This window comes from Salmo salar, chromosome 28, assembly GCF_965601325.2.
Source record: "Salmo salar chromosome 28, fSalSal1, whole genome shotgun sequence".
NCBI classification, from domain to species: Eukaryota; Metazoa; Chordata; class Actinopteri; order Salmoniformes; family Salmonidae; genus Salmo; species Salmo salar.
The window spans coordinates 20,866,705-20,882,748 of NC_138318.1; the positions used below are offsets into that span (position 1 = coordinate 20,866,705).

Consider the following 16,044-nt stretch of genomic DNA (forward strand, 5'->3'; position numbering starts at 1 on the left):
AATGTAAACAAGCTAAGAGTAAAGAGTGGAAGGGGAGCATGTGTTGGACTAAGTGACAGGTGCAGCAGTGGGTTGATTTTTGCTAAATAGGTGTTGGTGATATTGATATTCATGTGACTAACAGGACATGTGTGTCTACTGAGGCTACGATTAACCTGAATCTTAACATTATCAAAGTTTATGCCCATGCCAACACAATTATCTAGCTGGCATGTAGTGGTGGTGTATGTGTGGGTGATGAATATCTACACAAATGTGTAAGACTCATCCCTTTTATGTCAGATAGCACGATGACGTCATCCGCACTGACAGGAATGACGCCCCCTGTGGGAAGGACTTGGTGTCACTAATGAAGCCCCCTCGAAATTTGCTTTAATATGGATAACAATGATTTCTATGCTTGAATGGGAAACACACTTTTGACACAGTATAATGAAATAATTAGACAATCAACTGACTCAAAAGTAAATCAAATAAATTGGTTAAATCATAAGACGTTTATTGTAAGAGAACATTTGTAATGATTTTTGTGTCTTACGAAAATGGTTTAGAAGTCAACTATTCTCTTTTGGTGCAGGTGAACCGTGTAGCGTTAAAGCAGTGTGTTGCAGACAGAAGAATACACTCCACTGAGATTGCTGAACAGCTAAAACCAAGAGGCATAGGCAATCGTTACAGTCAAGTAACATATAGGCAAGTAATAACCTATCATTGCATTTCAGTGCAGTGTCTAGGTTGCTTTAAAACGCATTTCCTTAATCAATCATTTAAATTGATGAGCAAATATTTACGTAACTCAATGTACTGTTGTCTCTCATTTATCTTACAAGTCTTCATGGCCATCACAGTTGATTCTCGATTCTTTCTTGACGTCATCTTGTGTTGATACAATGCATGGGTTTCTTTCAAGATTGGGGCCCAATTGCGAATCCATAGGAGTAATTTACACTGTACAACGTTCTTATTAACAACAGTCATATACAACATGGACAGGGACTAGAGGGCAGCCTTCCTTTATAAATACATATATACACACACACTGAAATGATTCATTACACCCTGAAGTTACTTCAGGAATTCACAATGTGTGGTTTTCGTTGATCAACCATTTCAGCCATGTTGCTTCCACCCTGCCCCCTTGTCTTGAGGGCATGGAGAGTGCAGTCGGTGAGCACCACAAGTCCTCAGACATACATACACACACACAGATCAAATGGAGTGTGTCCCTAGTACTCCCCTCTCTCAGGATACAGCGGCAGAGGGAAGAAGACATCGGAAGGTAATACCTCCATTTGTACGAAGGGTGGGTGGAGAAGTAATGGCCAGTGTGTTGGAGGTTGGATGAGGTGGTGGGGTCTAACGGGCTATCCTAGTTCTGCATGGCGAGGGGCAGGGGTGCTGGGGCTAGGCTCGAGGTCTTCGCCACGCCCTCTTTGTCGGTCCGGGACTTCTTACAGGTGAGCGCCAGCAGCAACAACATAGGCAGGTGCCACAGACTGCAGAAGAAGAGCTTGCGGGCGGAGCTGCGGTCTCCCTTCTGGTAGAAGCGGAAGGCCAGATAACTGATGTAGAGGTTGATGGGCAGGGAGACTAGAGGAAAGGTCCAAGTGGTGACGTCCAGCACAGGGCCCAGGGCCGAGAGACCGATCAGACCCAGGCTGTGGCGCAGGGCCACCCTCTTACACATGCCCGGGTGGGTGACGGACATCATACGGTAGCCTCCCCGGGAGTAGTCCTCACGCAGGTTCCAGCTCAAAGCGTTGAAGTGGGGGAACTGCCAGCAGTACAGGAAGCCACCCAGCAACAGAGCACCTAGAGAGGGGGAGGGAGAAGAGAAGATATTGACAATGACTAGATAGAGAATTCACAAATCTCTTGGTGTTGCATTTCCCAGTCCCTCTCGCAGGGATTTATGGTGATTTGTTGGCAAAAATGCTTGATTTCGCTGCAGCAATTCTGACATTTTGGACAGCAATATGCAATGATTGTCCAATTTGTCACAAAAATGCGCTGAGGGAAAACGTTTGTTGACATGTGGCTTGATTGAACCATACTACCCTCTTTCAGTGCTGCGGTGATGGGTCAGTTGTATGCGATAAAATTGGGATGATTTGAAGTAAAATAGCGCGGTGCATAATATGCAGGAAATTGTTGATTTTGCACATTCGTTTTTTTTTGCCAATGCAGAATCCTGGAGGGACTGATTTCCTTTTTGAAAAAAAGACGTAGATTCAGTCAATCAACTTATCATTTCTGGACATTTCACTGCCCTGACCTCTATGACACAGCCTCTGTACACGATACAGGAGATGTGAGGTGAGAGAGTGAATGGGTAACTGAATACGAGAACATGGATGTTGGAGACACTAGTCAGAGAGGAGGAATCCCCCAGTCATTCTGTCTGTTCTGTTCCTCTCAGACCTGTGGTTAAACAGAGAGAAAGAGACCCATTCATCAGCTCGCCTTGCACATCCTGTGTGTGTGTGTGTGTGTGTGTGTGGGGGCAACAAACAGCCCGGGGCCACGTGTACGGTGTGGCGTTGTAAACGCTCCACCAGAGAGCAAGTAGCAGCAGAGAGAGAAACAGGAGAACCGCCCCGGCCGCCGAGGCACAAAGACTCACTCGGCAGCGCTGCAGAGGCACCCGAGCGTAACATACAGGGTTTCCTTTTGTTTCACTCCGCTGTTCTTGCATTTTGTAAACACAAAAGAAGCCTAAATCCCCTAGGAAAACAGGGCCTTAAGGCATCTCTACTGCAAACCTCTCCGGTCTCACCAAACACAGTGATCAAACAGGACTATAGCGCAGCCTGTAGTAGCAACTAACAGGACAGATCATGGTAACAATTGTCACTTTAGACTTACTTCTGTTCTATTATTTTATTACTTTAACGTTTAAATGACCCCCAATTCACCTGGTTAAAATGCCAATATCCAAGTCATACTTCTAGCTGAAACTGAGGGGGTCCTTCTTACATAAAGGGCATGAATGTCATTGTATAGCATGAGAGCAGTCATTGAATCAAGAGGGCCACCAAGGGAAGAGAAAACCCCCAGCGGAAGTTCAATGGGAATAAAACACATTCACTCCCACGTGAAAAGCCCCATAGATTCATGATTAACATTTTGTTGAGAGCAAGTCCCAAGATCTTGGCTTGGTGAGTGTAAACTTGTGTGTGTACCCTACGGAGAGACCCCTGTGACAAGCTGCAACACAGTTCACAGTTGCCATAACAGAACACTTAACATGTCTGCCAAACAATCTGGAGAGGAGAGAGGAGACCCCCCTCTGCTCTGCCTTCCTCATCCACTAGAGAAGTGCACACACACACACACACACACACACACACACACACACAGCTAGCCGAACATAAACACACAGTATTGTGTTAGCAACGTGGGACTCTGGGTTGTGGAGTATGTAAATAAAAGGCTGGTCGTAATGGGGGGGGGGGGTCAGGCCTGGTCACAGAGGTCCTCGTCAACCCAGTGAAATACATACAAACTCTGTTGTGTTGAATGTCAGTTGTGAAAGAGGCCTCACGGAGTCAAGCAGAGACTAATTGTGTTGGAATGACAAGACAAACTGTAGAAATGGAATTGAACCTATAGAAGAGCTGCAGTTCTGTGGAGACATGGCTATACAACATGCAGAAATGTCCTCTAGTCTATACTGCAGCCTAGCTCCTAACTCTCCTGGGAGTGACCACACAGTATGTTCATTTAGGCTGTGATAAACCGTGCATTTCCCACTAGCTGGATATCTAGTTTGGAAAAGAATAAAATCGCTCTGAAGTGTCAGATTTGAACCACTTTATCAGAGTTTAACATACGTAACTGTAGAAACGAACACCAATGTATTATCCTGAGTCTACACAGAGTCTAATATGGACATATGAACTTGAACACACCACAGCTGCTCTTTGACCCAATGTTGGAAGAACAAGTATGGGTGTATCCTTTTCTCTCCTCAATCCCCCATTTACCAACATATTCAGTTTGAACAGCTCGTCATACACCGGCTGCTTCATCGTGAAACATAAGATGGGGTGTATCATTACTCTCTGTGTGTGTGTGTGTGTGTGTGTGTGTGTGTGTGTGTGTGTGTGTGTGGAGACCCATAGGACCAAGTATCATGACTTTGTGTGTGGGAGAGGACACTAGGACCCAGCAGACAGAGGCGTACAGTGAGTGTGTGTCCTCCAGTTCAGTACCTGGGTCCAGAGCACCTGTAGCGGCCGTCCAGCCCATGATGGGGGGAATGGCCCCCACCACCGCCCCCACCCAGGTGTTGATGATGCTGAGCCTCTTCAGGGGTGTGTAACAGCAGGTGTAGAGGAAAATGTTGAGGGCCCCCAAGGCCCCTGTTAGAGGGTTCACAGCCAGGGTCAACACAGTGATACCAGGGACACCACAGGCTAGGGCAAAGCCCACCGCGTGGAGAGGACTGAGCGACAGAGGAAGAAAGGGAGGGAAGGAGAGGGAGAGAGGATAAGGAGGGAGAGATCAGGAGGGAGATAAAGAAATCTCTTAATACAACTTCCCCACACTGTATTTCACCAACAACAAATTCAGCATACAATAGAGCTAAGCTTCCTTCAAAATACTGAGCACCTGGCTTAAAGACACAGAATACTGAACACCTGGCTTAAAGACACAGAATACTGAACACCTGGCTTAAAGACACAGAATACTGAACACCTGGCTTAAAGACACAGAATACTGAACACCTGGCTTAAAGACACAGAATACTGAACACCTGGCTTAAAGACACAGAAAGACAGAAGAACAACAACAATTGCTCTCATGCTCTGATTGAGATATGTGGACTTGTGAAGATGATTGGAGAAGATGACAATAGCCCCATGTAAAGACAGCGAGTGCCACACGGCCGGGCCACACACTCGGAGACAGTTAGTGGCGTTCCGGCACTCAGTCTGAAAACATGGGCTTAGAGGAGAGCTCTTGTGATCAGCGTTTGTCAGGGATAAAAGTGGCCCTGCAAGACAATGAGCGTGTGGCTACGAGGCTGTACGCATTACGCACACCCAGAGATCAAACCATCCTCAGCCCTAACCACAGAGGCTCCCGCTTTTAACCGGGTGAAGACCTCCTCCTCCCGCTGTCTTTTATTGAAAGCAGCTAGCTAGCGACTGACTCCAGGGCTGCTTCAAGTAAATACGCTGTAAATTAGAGGGAGGAGATTTGGAGATTAAAATCTTGAACAAACGCAGCAGGCCTTCTGAAGCGAAAAAGGGCTTTTATTTTGGGAGATAGGGTATTAATGTGATTAGTGTGTTATGTCTGTTTTATGTGGCAGTGGTGTGTGTGTTAGTGTGTGTGTGCGCACTGAGTTTGGGTAATCTCTGTGGGGGATCGAAGTGAGGGGGGGGGGGGGGGTGTTATCTGGCCTTAGTTTACAGTTCGACACTGTCCCAGTCATAACGCTGTCAGCCGGGGTGGGGGTGGGGGGGGGTAAAGTCAGCACTAAGCCCATGTAGCTGGCTGGCTGGCTATAAGAGGGAATTTACTTTCCGCAACTGAGGGCTAAGACAAGTGTTTCACCCAGTTCCAAAAAAGTTCTTCACCCAGGTTCTTCACCCAGGTTTACAAGTTCTTCACCCAGGTTTACAAGTTCTTCACCCAGGTTTACAAGTTTTTCACCCCAGATTCTTCACCCAGGTTTACAAGTTCTTCACCCAGGTTTACAAGTTCTTCACCCAGGTTTACAAGTTTTTCACCCAGATTCTTCACCCAGGTTTACAAGTTCTTCACCCAGGTTTACAAGTTCTTCACCCAGGTTTACAAGTTTTTTCACCCAGGTTCTTCACCCAGGTTTACAAGTCTCTTCACCCAGGTTTACAAGTTTTTCACCCAGATTCTTCACCCAGGCTTACAAGTTCTTCACCCAGGCTTACAAGTTCTTCACCCAGGCTTACAAGTTCTTCACCCAGGTCTAAAACCGGGGTACTAAACTCATTTCATGGAGGGCTTAGTCTAGGAGGGTTTTGGTTTTCCTTTCAACTAAGACCTAAAACAACCAGGTGAGTGGAGTTCTTTACTAATTAGTGACCTTAATTCATGAATCAAGTACAAGGGAGGAGTGAAAACCCACAGACACTCGGCCCTCCGTGGAATGAGTTTGATACGTGCTCTAAAAGTTCTTCAAGCTCGAGTGAGAGAATGAAGAGAGAATGAGGACTTGGGCAAGAGCATAAGTTGGGGGGTTGAAGGGGTGTCTTCAGCGTGATGAGAGGGTGGTTGGTGGCAGGCAGGCAAGAAGGGTCTGGAAGAGAGTGTCATGGCTTCTCCAATTAGATCAATGAAGAGGGCTACACGAATGAATGGCTCAGTGTTGAATTGAAATAAGATCCACACAAGCGTGTGAGGTGCTAGAGGAGACGGTGGTGAACCGAGTCCTCTCTCTCGCTCTCATCCATCTTACCGAATTGGTTAAGGTCCAAAATCGCCACATGCTGCAACCTCAATGTCTTCAACCTCACACCACAATAGAGAATGAGTTCATCTCATTGAGATTTCAACAAGAGGTTAGAGGGAGAGCTCTGCAAAGTTGTCCAAACAGATTATCAAAAAGACATCCACCAGTATGCTCTGCTATACATCTAGCTGTCTAGGGACGGTCTTCTAGAAGACCCAGATTAAGCTAGACTAAAAATCACTTTCAATCGACAGACAGACAGAGACAGACAGAGACAGACAGAGACAGACAGAGACAGACAGAGACAGACAGAGACAGACAGAGACAGACAGAGACAGACAGAGACAGACGCTGAGGGCTTTCTTGACAGGGACTGTAAGCGTCGTCTGCGTCACAAATGGCACCTCATTCCCTATATAGTGCACTACGAAGGCTATGGTCATATTCCCTACGTAGGAAATGGGGTGCCATTTGGGATGCTTCTGTAGCCATCCAGCTGGTCCACATCGGGCCACAGGTTGTGTGTGTGTCACACACAGTCCTCAGTCACGTCAACACCAGGATGTACGGACAAAGCCAGGCAGTGGCAGCACCCTGGGCCTGTTTGGAGAACAGTTTACATCCTAAATCTCCAACTCAACAAGAGGAGTGTCCCTTTAAACAACACATCCCGTGAGGATTCCACTGTGAACATGAGGACATGGGGCCAGGTCAGGGTTCAACACCAGCGCTTCAGCATCTCACAGTTGTTATGGTAGGAGTCTTCTCATTTACCCTGGAGTTCCAGAGATCATCAACTAGATTCAGCCCCCCCTTTTTTCCTTGAGTGAATGGTCAGGGGGCCAGAACATAATTAGAAATAATTTTAGACTGCACATTGACCCAAACATATATATTTGACTAAAACATAGTAATTTTAAACCTTGCTTCGATTTGTATACGATCACATCTCTATTATGAGTGGGAATATTTCAAAACAGATTTCCAAAATTAAAATCAACTGGAGCTGATTTGCTGGTGTTTTTACAGTCTTATGTCCAACAAAGAAAAAATAGTTGAATTTATTTTGCTGGCTAGAGCGAGAGAGGAGGTACAGGTAGCCTACACCACCCTCCCAGCCTGACAATAAATAGCATCAGGTTACACCTGGCAGGTGTGGAAGGGGAGGACTGGTTGGTGCTGCAGGCATACTATTTCTGATCTGATATTGGCAGCAACCTTCCTGGCTCCTGGCTGTACTCTGCTACTCTGTATAGACAGCCTGTAGCCTGTCCCAGGCTTGGCACCATAACTAATTGGGAAAAGAGTGTAAATGGATCTGTGATATGGGTGGTGTTGCTGTGCTCTGCAGCACTATTGTTTAATTGAAGGTGTACCCACGGTGCTCCCTACCTCCCCTCGTTATCACGAGACATGCAATAACACAGAGCTGTTATTACGCCAAGTGGCAGGATCCAGTTTCTCCACTGGTACACTTCACTGGATCAGATGACCTACTCAATAGAGACAGCATGATAAGGGAAGTGGCAATGTATTTGGTGATGGCATCAAGGTCTCACTCAAAAGAGAAGGTTTTCAAGTCAAGGGATTTTATCCGTGTGAAATAAAGGTTGAATGATTGTGAAAAATATACGTTTTATGCAAAATTGTTGTGAGACAGAAACAGAACTAGACACACAAAAACAGAGGCTATGTCCCAAATAGCACCCTATTCCATTTGTAGTGCACTACCTTTTGACACTGGCCCATTGAACTCTGGCCAAAAGAAGGACACTATATAGGGAATAGGGTGCCATTTGGGGTAGAGAAAACAATTGTTAGTTTACCTTATCTGTCCCCTGACCAGGGGACGGTTCTTTGTGCGGTTCATGTTGGAGTCAAAGGGCACCTCAAAGTACTGTGGAGAGAGAAAGAACAGAGTATGGTTTAATGGAGGAGTCAAGGAAGGAAGGAAGGACATACAGCTCATATTCAGAGGCCTTTCAAGTTCTTCTTTGTAACCATTCATCCTGTCAACCCACCATTCCCTAAACTGCCTGGTTATGTCACCCATCACCACATACCCCTGATCAGTGGCACTTTCATAACACCATCTCTCTGGCATAGTTGGGGTCTTAACCAATAGCATCTTCTATGGGAGCATGAGAGGCTTTGCTACAAAACTTTTAGGGAAAAGCTTTTCTGATATTTTTCATGACCAAAATTAGGCTAAAAGTTGGAAAACATACAGGGGAAAATACACAGCAATGCAGGCCTTCGTCAGACATCTGCAGTGAAAGAAAGTGAGGGAAGCAGCTCAAGACAAATCTCTGAGCAGAACAGCGGCCCTTCACATCACAGAATGGGGACTGAGGTGGGATGTGGTTAGGAGGAGGTTGGAGGGGTCTAGGGTACATAGGGGGAGGATTATGTGAAAAACAACGTATTTTTCTGTTTTATGATCTACTCTGGGAGAGCCTGCTTCAAAGTGGCCCCAAGAGATCAGCTATGTGTGACTAAAACGCAAACACATGGGGCGCTTAAATGCAGGAACCAGCTAGTATGTGTACGTGTGTACATGTGTGTAGGCCTACGTGTGTGTGTACATAAATCTCTGAGCCAGCACCCTAATGATGAAAACAGACAGAGCACTCAGACCAGAGTCCAGACAACCAGAGAATATTAAGATCCATTACTTCTGAAATATGGCTGGAATAAAATAAATAAACAGATAATACACTTCCTTAATTTACAGCCCTTTTGACATAGGAAAGCCTCTATATTTAAAAACCCCCGTGGTGGGTAATTCGTTTCATATAGAGTACATTTATATTTCGCTAGAGGCCTTCGGAGAGTTGGGTCATACCACTTTAGTTGCACAGCAGGGGGGGGGGGGGGGGGACTTCTTTGCATTAACTGTGACAGGGAAGTCTGTCAGCTTGGCCTGTCGGTGTGTCCCCTCTGGAGACCTAAAGGAATGGATCATCTTGACCTGATATGCTGCTTTCTCAGGAAAGGAAAACCTTTTTGGATAGACGAGGGGTTGCATAGCAACTTGCAGGATTCACCCTTGTTCTGTGTCTGCCTACGAAATGCGTTATAAAGGGGAAGGCACACTGAATTGTTCCTCAAAATAATCACTAGTACTACAGAGATGACTGAAACGTTCCTGACTACTTCCTGACCAGTCTAGCAGGTAGGTCTAACGAGGCCCTCAACAAAACTTGGAGCGCACGCATAGCAGTGTTATAGAATACTGGACCATTGGTTTTCATACTTTTTGAATTCTCCGTGCAGCTCAAGCAATTTCTCCAACTGTTAACACATTCAAATAAATAGAAGATGCGTACCGGACCCGCGTTGGTTGGGAATTGTGGTGAGGTGCACGGACAGACTTCGTGTCCTCAGCCCCCGCGGATGGTGTTCTCAGAGCCGCGTAGCTATGTCACAATGGGACGCTGGACTATCACGTCTCAGTGTCTGTGGACTACGATATATGCTTGAAACAGGTGTGCAACTGGTCAGTCCTAGGCTCCATACAGAGAGTGGGGTTGATAATTGATGCATTTCATTTTGTTTCAGTGGCAGGTTGTGTAACATAAGCCCACAGCCACCCAAAGGGATAAAGTTAGTGGTGGGATAAGCTAAGCTCCATATAAAGTCAGTCTTCCCCTTCCCTCGAGCTGAAGTCTGCTGTGCTGGGGCTGATGACGGGCTGGCCTGGGTTGGGAACAGCTGTGGCTATGGGACCCAGGACACAGGCAGAGGTGCTAATTCTATTTCCTGGGTCAGGAAACGCGTCAGGGGGTCAGGGGCCGCGGGAGAGTGGGAGAAGAGAGCTCTGTACTGCAGTTGGAGCGGCAGCCAGGGCGAGAGCAGAACTGTCCCTCAGGCAGACCAAAAGCTCACATGCAGGACTGCTCGTTGGTCAAATAAAATCACAATCATTTCAGTTTCCAATAACGACATCATTCTGACCTGCACATAAAACTCTGACACCCACATAACTGTACCTCTGCTTTGCTCCCCCTTCCCTACAGGCCTGTGTTCAAAAATATCAGGAGTGCAGAAGAGAGGAGTGTATCACAGAATACAGCCCTAGTGTTTGGAGCAGGGTTGGGCTCAATTCATATTTTTTTATTTACTCCCATTCAACTCATTCAAATTCAAAATTGGCCACACCCCACAGGATGTAGAATTGTAATTTGTGTTTGAGTGACAGGAAGTAGAATTTAATTCAGTGCAATTCAAAGAAATTCCACTCAGTCATAGAACATGAGTTTCTATGACTTCCAGTTACCAAAGAATAAATCACTTTTAGAGCCCGACCGATAAAAATCAGTTGATCCTTTCACAGACACACTTGTACACTTGTATCGGCCTTTATTCCAAAGATAAAGCGCCAATATTATATACATAGACTAAACAAATTACGGTAAATTTGACATTTTCAATGGTAGCCTGAAGAGGGCGCTCTACGAGCTGTTCATTGAACATCATTCAGCCCTAGGTCACAATGTGAGAGAGCGTAGGCATGGTGATTTGACGGTGAGTATCTTGCCACAGCCAACATATTAGAATAAGTAAATAATCAAAAGTACACATCACCAAGCAAGCAGCCCTGTCCTCATCACATTCTCACCTAGTTAACACTAACTGGCTAGCTAGCCGGCAAGGTAGTTAGCTTAGCTAGTTAGCAATCTGTGCTACTTATGTGCCAAAACTGGACAGGTGCCAAAATGAAAACTGTTACTGTCTAGGCCAAATATGTTAGCTAGTGGGGCTTATTTTATTTCATATTTCGGAAAAGTAACAATCAAAAACAGTTGGCGCAGATCTATCCTTCAGGCCATGCGCTTGCATTCATTTTTTTACATTACATTTTAGTAATTTAGCAGACGCTCTTATCCAGAGCGACTTACAGTAGTGAATGCATACATTTCATATATTTTTTCCCGTACTGGTCCCCCGTGGGAATCGAACCCACAACCCTGGCGTCGCAAACACCATGCTCTACCAACTGAGCCACACGGGACAAGGCTGGACCAGTCGGACTGGCAAAAAGGTTTTGTGGTCTGGGGGGGTGTATCACAGCATCATCGGACTGAGCTTGTTGTCATTGCAGGCAATCTCAACGCTGTGCGTTACAGGGAAGACATCCTCCTCCCTCATGTGGTACCCTTCCTGCAGGCTCATCCTGACATGACCCGCCAGCATGGCAATGCCACCAGCCATACTGCTCATTCTGTGCGTGATTTCCTACAAGACAGGAATGTCAGTGTTGTGCCATGGCCAGCGAAGAGCCCGGATCTCAATCCCATTGAGCACGTCTGGGACCTGTTGGATCGGAGGGTGAGGGCTAGGGCCATTCCCCCACAGAAATGTCTGGGAACTTGCAGTTGCCTTGGTGGAAGAGCGGGGTAACATCTCACAGCAAATCTGGTGCAGTCCATGAGGAGGAGACGCACTGCCGTACTTAATGCAGCTGGTGGTCACACCAGAAACTTACTGTTACTTTTGATTTTGACCCCCCCCCTTTGTTCAGGGACACGTCATTCCATTTCTGTTAGTCACGTTAGACAAACTGAACTTGTTCAGTGTATGTCTCAGTTATTGAATATTATGTTCATACAAATATTTACACATGTTAAGTTTGCTGAAAACAAACAGTTGACAGTGAGAGGATGTTTCTTTTTTTATATACAGCGTTTATAGATAGAGTTCATATATAGAGTTCATATATAGAGTTTATATATAGCGACATGTTTGATGTATTATGTAGATACAGTAAATATTAAAATATATATTTCAAACACATGTTGCAAACAGGTGTATAAAATCGAGCACACAGCCATGCAATCTCCATAGACAAACATTGGCAGTAGACTGGCCTTACTGAAGAGGTCAGTGACTTTCAACATGGCACCATCATAGGATGCCACCTTTCCATCAAGTCAGTTTGTCAAATTTCTACCCTGCTAGAGCTGCCCCGGGCAACTGTAAGTGCTGTTACTGTGAAGTGGAAACGTCTAGGAGCAACAACCGTTCAGCCGCGAACTGGTAGGCCACACAAGCTGACAAAACGGGAACAGAGTGCTGAAGCGTGTATGGTGTAAAAATCGCCTGTCCCCGGTTGCAACACTCACTACAGTGTCCCAAACTGCCTCTGGAAGCAACGTCAGCTCAAGAACAGTCAGCTCAAGAACAGTCAGTCGGGAGCTTCATGAAAAGGGTTTCCATGGCTGAGCAGCTGCACACAAGCCTAAGATCATCATACGCAATGCCAAGCTTCAGCTGGAGTGGTGTAAAGCTCGCCTCCATTGGACTCTGGAACAGTGGAAAGGGGTTGTCTGGAATGATGAATCATGCTTCACCATCTGGCAGTCTGATGGACGAATCTGGGTTTGGCGCATAGGAGGAGAACGCTACCTGCCCCAAAGCAGTGCCAACTAACGTTTGGTGGAGGAGGAATAATGGTCTGGGCCTGTTTTTCCATGGCTAGGGCTAGACCCCTTAGTTCCAGTGAAGAGAAATCTTAACGCTACAGCATACAATGACATTCTAGATGATTCTGTGCTTCCAACTTTGTGATAACAGTTTGGGGAATGCCCTTTCCTGTTTCAGCATGACAATGCACCCGTGCACAAAGCGACGTCCATACAGAAATGGTTTGTCGAGATCGGTGTGGAAGAACTTGACTGGCCTGCACAGAGCCCTGACCTCAACCCCATCATACCCCTTAGGGATGAATTGGAACGCCGACTGCGAGCCCGGCCTCATCTCCCCCCATCATCAGTGCCCAACCTCACTAATGCTCATGGCTGAATGGAAGCAAGTCCCAGCAGCAATGTTCCAACATCTAGTGGAAAGCCTTGCCAGAAGAATGTAGGCTGTAATAACAGCAAATGAGGGGGGAAAAACTGATTTTGGAATTAGACGTTCGACGAGCAGGTGTCTATACAAATATACAGTTGAAGTCAGAAGTTTACATACACTAAGGTTGGAGTCATTAAAACTCGATTTTCAAACACTCCACAAATTTCTTGTTAACAAATTATAGTTTTGGCAAGTCGGTTAGGACATCTACTTTGTACAAGTAGACAAGTAATTTATCCGGCAATTTTTTACAGAGATTATTTCACAATCACAATTCCAGTGGGTCAGAAGTTTACATACACTATGTTGACTGTGCCTTTAACCTGTTGGGGCTAGGGGGCAGTATTTGCACGGCAGGATAAAAAACGTACCCGATTTAAACTGGTTACTACTCTTGCCCAGAAACGAGAATATGCATATAATTAGTAGATTTGGATAGAAAACACTCTAAAGTGTCTAAAACTGTTTGAATGGTGTCTGAGTATAACAGAACTCATATGGCAGGCCAAAACCTGAGAAGATTCCATACAGGAAGTGCCCTGTCTGACAATTTGTTGTCCTTCTGTTGCATCTCTATCAAAAATACAGCATCTGTGCTGTAACGTGACATTTTCTAAGGCTTCCATTGGCTCTCTAAATCCGCCAGAAAGTGGAATGGGGTGTCTGCTGACTCTCTGGGCAAAGAACAGCAGCAGAATTTGTAAGTGGTCAGCCTGGGGACAGTGAGACAGATGCGCGGTTTGACATGCTAAGTACGGTAATGGAATATTTTGAAATGTTTTGTCACGAAATGCGCTCGCGCGTCACCCTTCGGATAGTGACCTGAATGCACAAACAATACGGAGCTATTTGAATATAACTATGAATTATTTGGAAGCAAAACAACATTTGTTGTTGAAGTAGAAGTCCTGGGAGTGCATTCTGATGAAGAACAGCAAAGGTAATCCAATTTTTCTAATAGTCATTCTGAGTTTAGTGAGCCCCAAACTTGGTGGTTGTCAAAATAGCTAGCCGTGATTGCCGAGCTATGTACTCAGAATATTGCAAAATGTGCTTTCGCCGAAAAGCTATTTTAAAATCTGACACCGCGATTGCATAAAGGAGTTCTGTATCTATAATTGTTTAAATAATTATGTCTTTTTTCAACGTTTATCATGAGTAATTTAGTAAATTCACCTGAGGTTTTCGTGGGTATGCTAGTTCTGAACATCACATGCTAATGTAAAAAGCTGGCTTTTGATATAAATATGAACTTGATTGAACAAAACATGCATGTATTGTATAACATAATGTCCTAGGAGTGTCATCTGATGAAGATCAAAGGATAGTGCTGCATTTAGCTGTGGTTTTGGATTTTGTGACATATATGCTTGCTTTGAAAATGGCGGTGTGATTTTTTTTGGCAGGGTACTCTGACATAATCTAATGTTTTGCTTTCGCTGTAAAGCCCTTTTGAAATCGGACAATGTGGTTAGATTAACCTCTTGACGGTCGCCTAGGATAGGGGGCGCCACAGCGCATTTTGAAAAAAATTTGTGACCATTTTAAACGGCCTACTACTCAAACTCAGAAGCTAGGATATGCATATAATTAATGCTTGTGGATAGAAAACACCCTAAAGTTTCTAAAACTGTTTGAATGGTGTCTGAGTATAACAGAACTCATATGGCAGTCAAAACCCGAGACAGATCGAAACAGGAAGTGGAATTCTGAATTGCGGACTCAACTTCATCACGTTGCCTATTAATCACACCGTGAGCTATGGTTCATTGAGCACTTCCTATTGCTTCCACTAGATGTCCCCAGTCTTTACAAAGTGATTTGAGTCTCCTACTGTGAAAACTGACAGAATGACACGCTGTGGAACGTGGTCACACAGAGAGGGCCATCACCATTATGACGCCGGCACCCCGAGCTACCCTCCCCTTTCGAAACGTTTTGAAACACAATGCAATCGTCCCCCTCGAATCTTATTGGAGCTATGGTTGAAAAAGGCCCTAAAGATTTGTTATAAAACGTTTGACATGTTTGAACGAACCTAAATAAGAAAAAAATGCATTTTGTTGAAAGAGTAGCCCCGCGCACGTCGGAACTTTTGGTGCAGCCTTCAGAACGCGCTAACAACAACAAGCTAATGGAACATAAAGGATGAACTTTCTCGAACGAAAATACATTTGTTGTGGACCTGGGATTCCTGGAAGTGCCTAAGGATGAAGATAATCAAAGGTAAGGGATTATTAACAATAGTATACAAGACTAGATTTGATATGCGATTGTTCCAAGATGGCGCTGACCTGTATTGCTAGCCTATTGTTCTGAGTATCGCATCCCCTTTTATCGCAAAGTGTGATTACCCAGTAAAGTTATTTTTAAATCTGGCATTACAGGTGCTTTCAAGAGATATTCATCTATAAATCTTAGAATGACAATATTACATTTTAAAAATGTTTTCGAATAGTAATTTAGTAAATTGTAGCGCTGTTTCATCGGATGCATTTGAGGGAAAATAGTTAGTCAACGTTACGCACCGATGTAAAATGTTTTTATATATAAATATAAACTTTATCGAACAAAAGAATGCATGTATTGTGTAACATGATGTCCTAGGTGTGTCATCTGATGAAGTTTGTAAAAGGTTAGTGCTGCATTTAGCTGTTTTTTGGTTATTTGTGATGCATGTGGTTGGTCGGAAAATGGCTATGTGGCTACTTTTACGATATACTCCTCTAACATAATCTAATGTTTTGCTT

At 44.9% G+C, this 16,044-nt stretch overlaps 1 protein-coding gene across 1 annotated transcript in view; it reads right to left on the bottom strand.

Moving 5' to 3' along the window:
• Nucleotides 1–478: 478 nt before the first annotated feature.
• Nucleotides 479–16,044, bottom strand: part of cox10 (cytochrome c oxidase assembly factor heme A:farnesyltransferase COX10) — a 67,724-nt gene continuing 52,158 nt past the window's right edge. The window contains exons 5-7 of the mRNA XM_014179837.3: nucleotides 8,266–8,336; nucleotides 4,215–4,447; nucleotides 479–1,812 (exon numbers count right to left, since the gene is read on the bottom strand). Coding sequence (XP_014035312.1) covers nucleotides 1,370–1,812; nucleotides 4,215–4,447; nucleotides 8,266–8,336 — 747 coding nt within the window. The 3' untranslated portion in view covers nucleotides 479–1,369. The remainder of the gene's footprint in view (nucleotides 1,813–4,214; nucleotides 4,448–8,265; nucleotides 8,337–16,044) is intronic.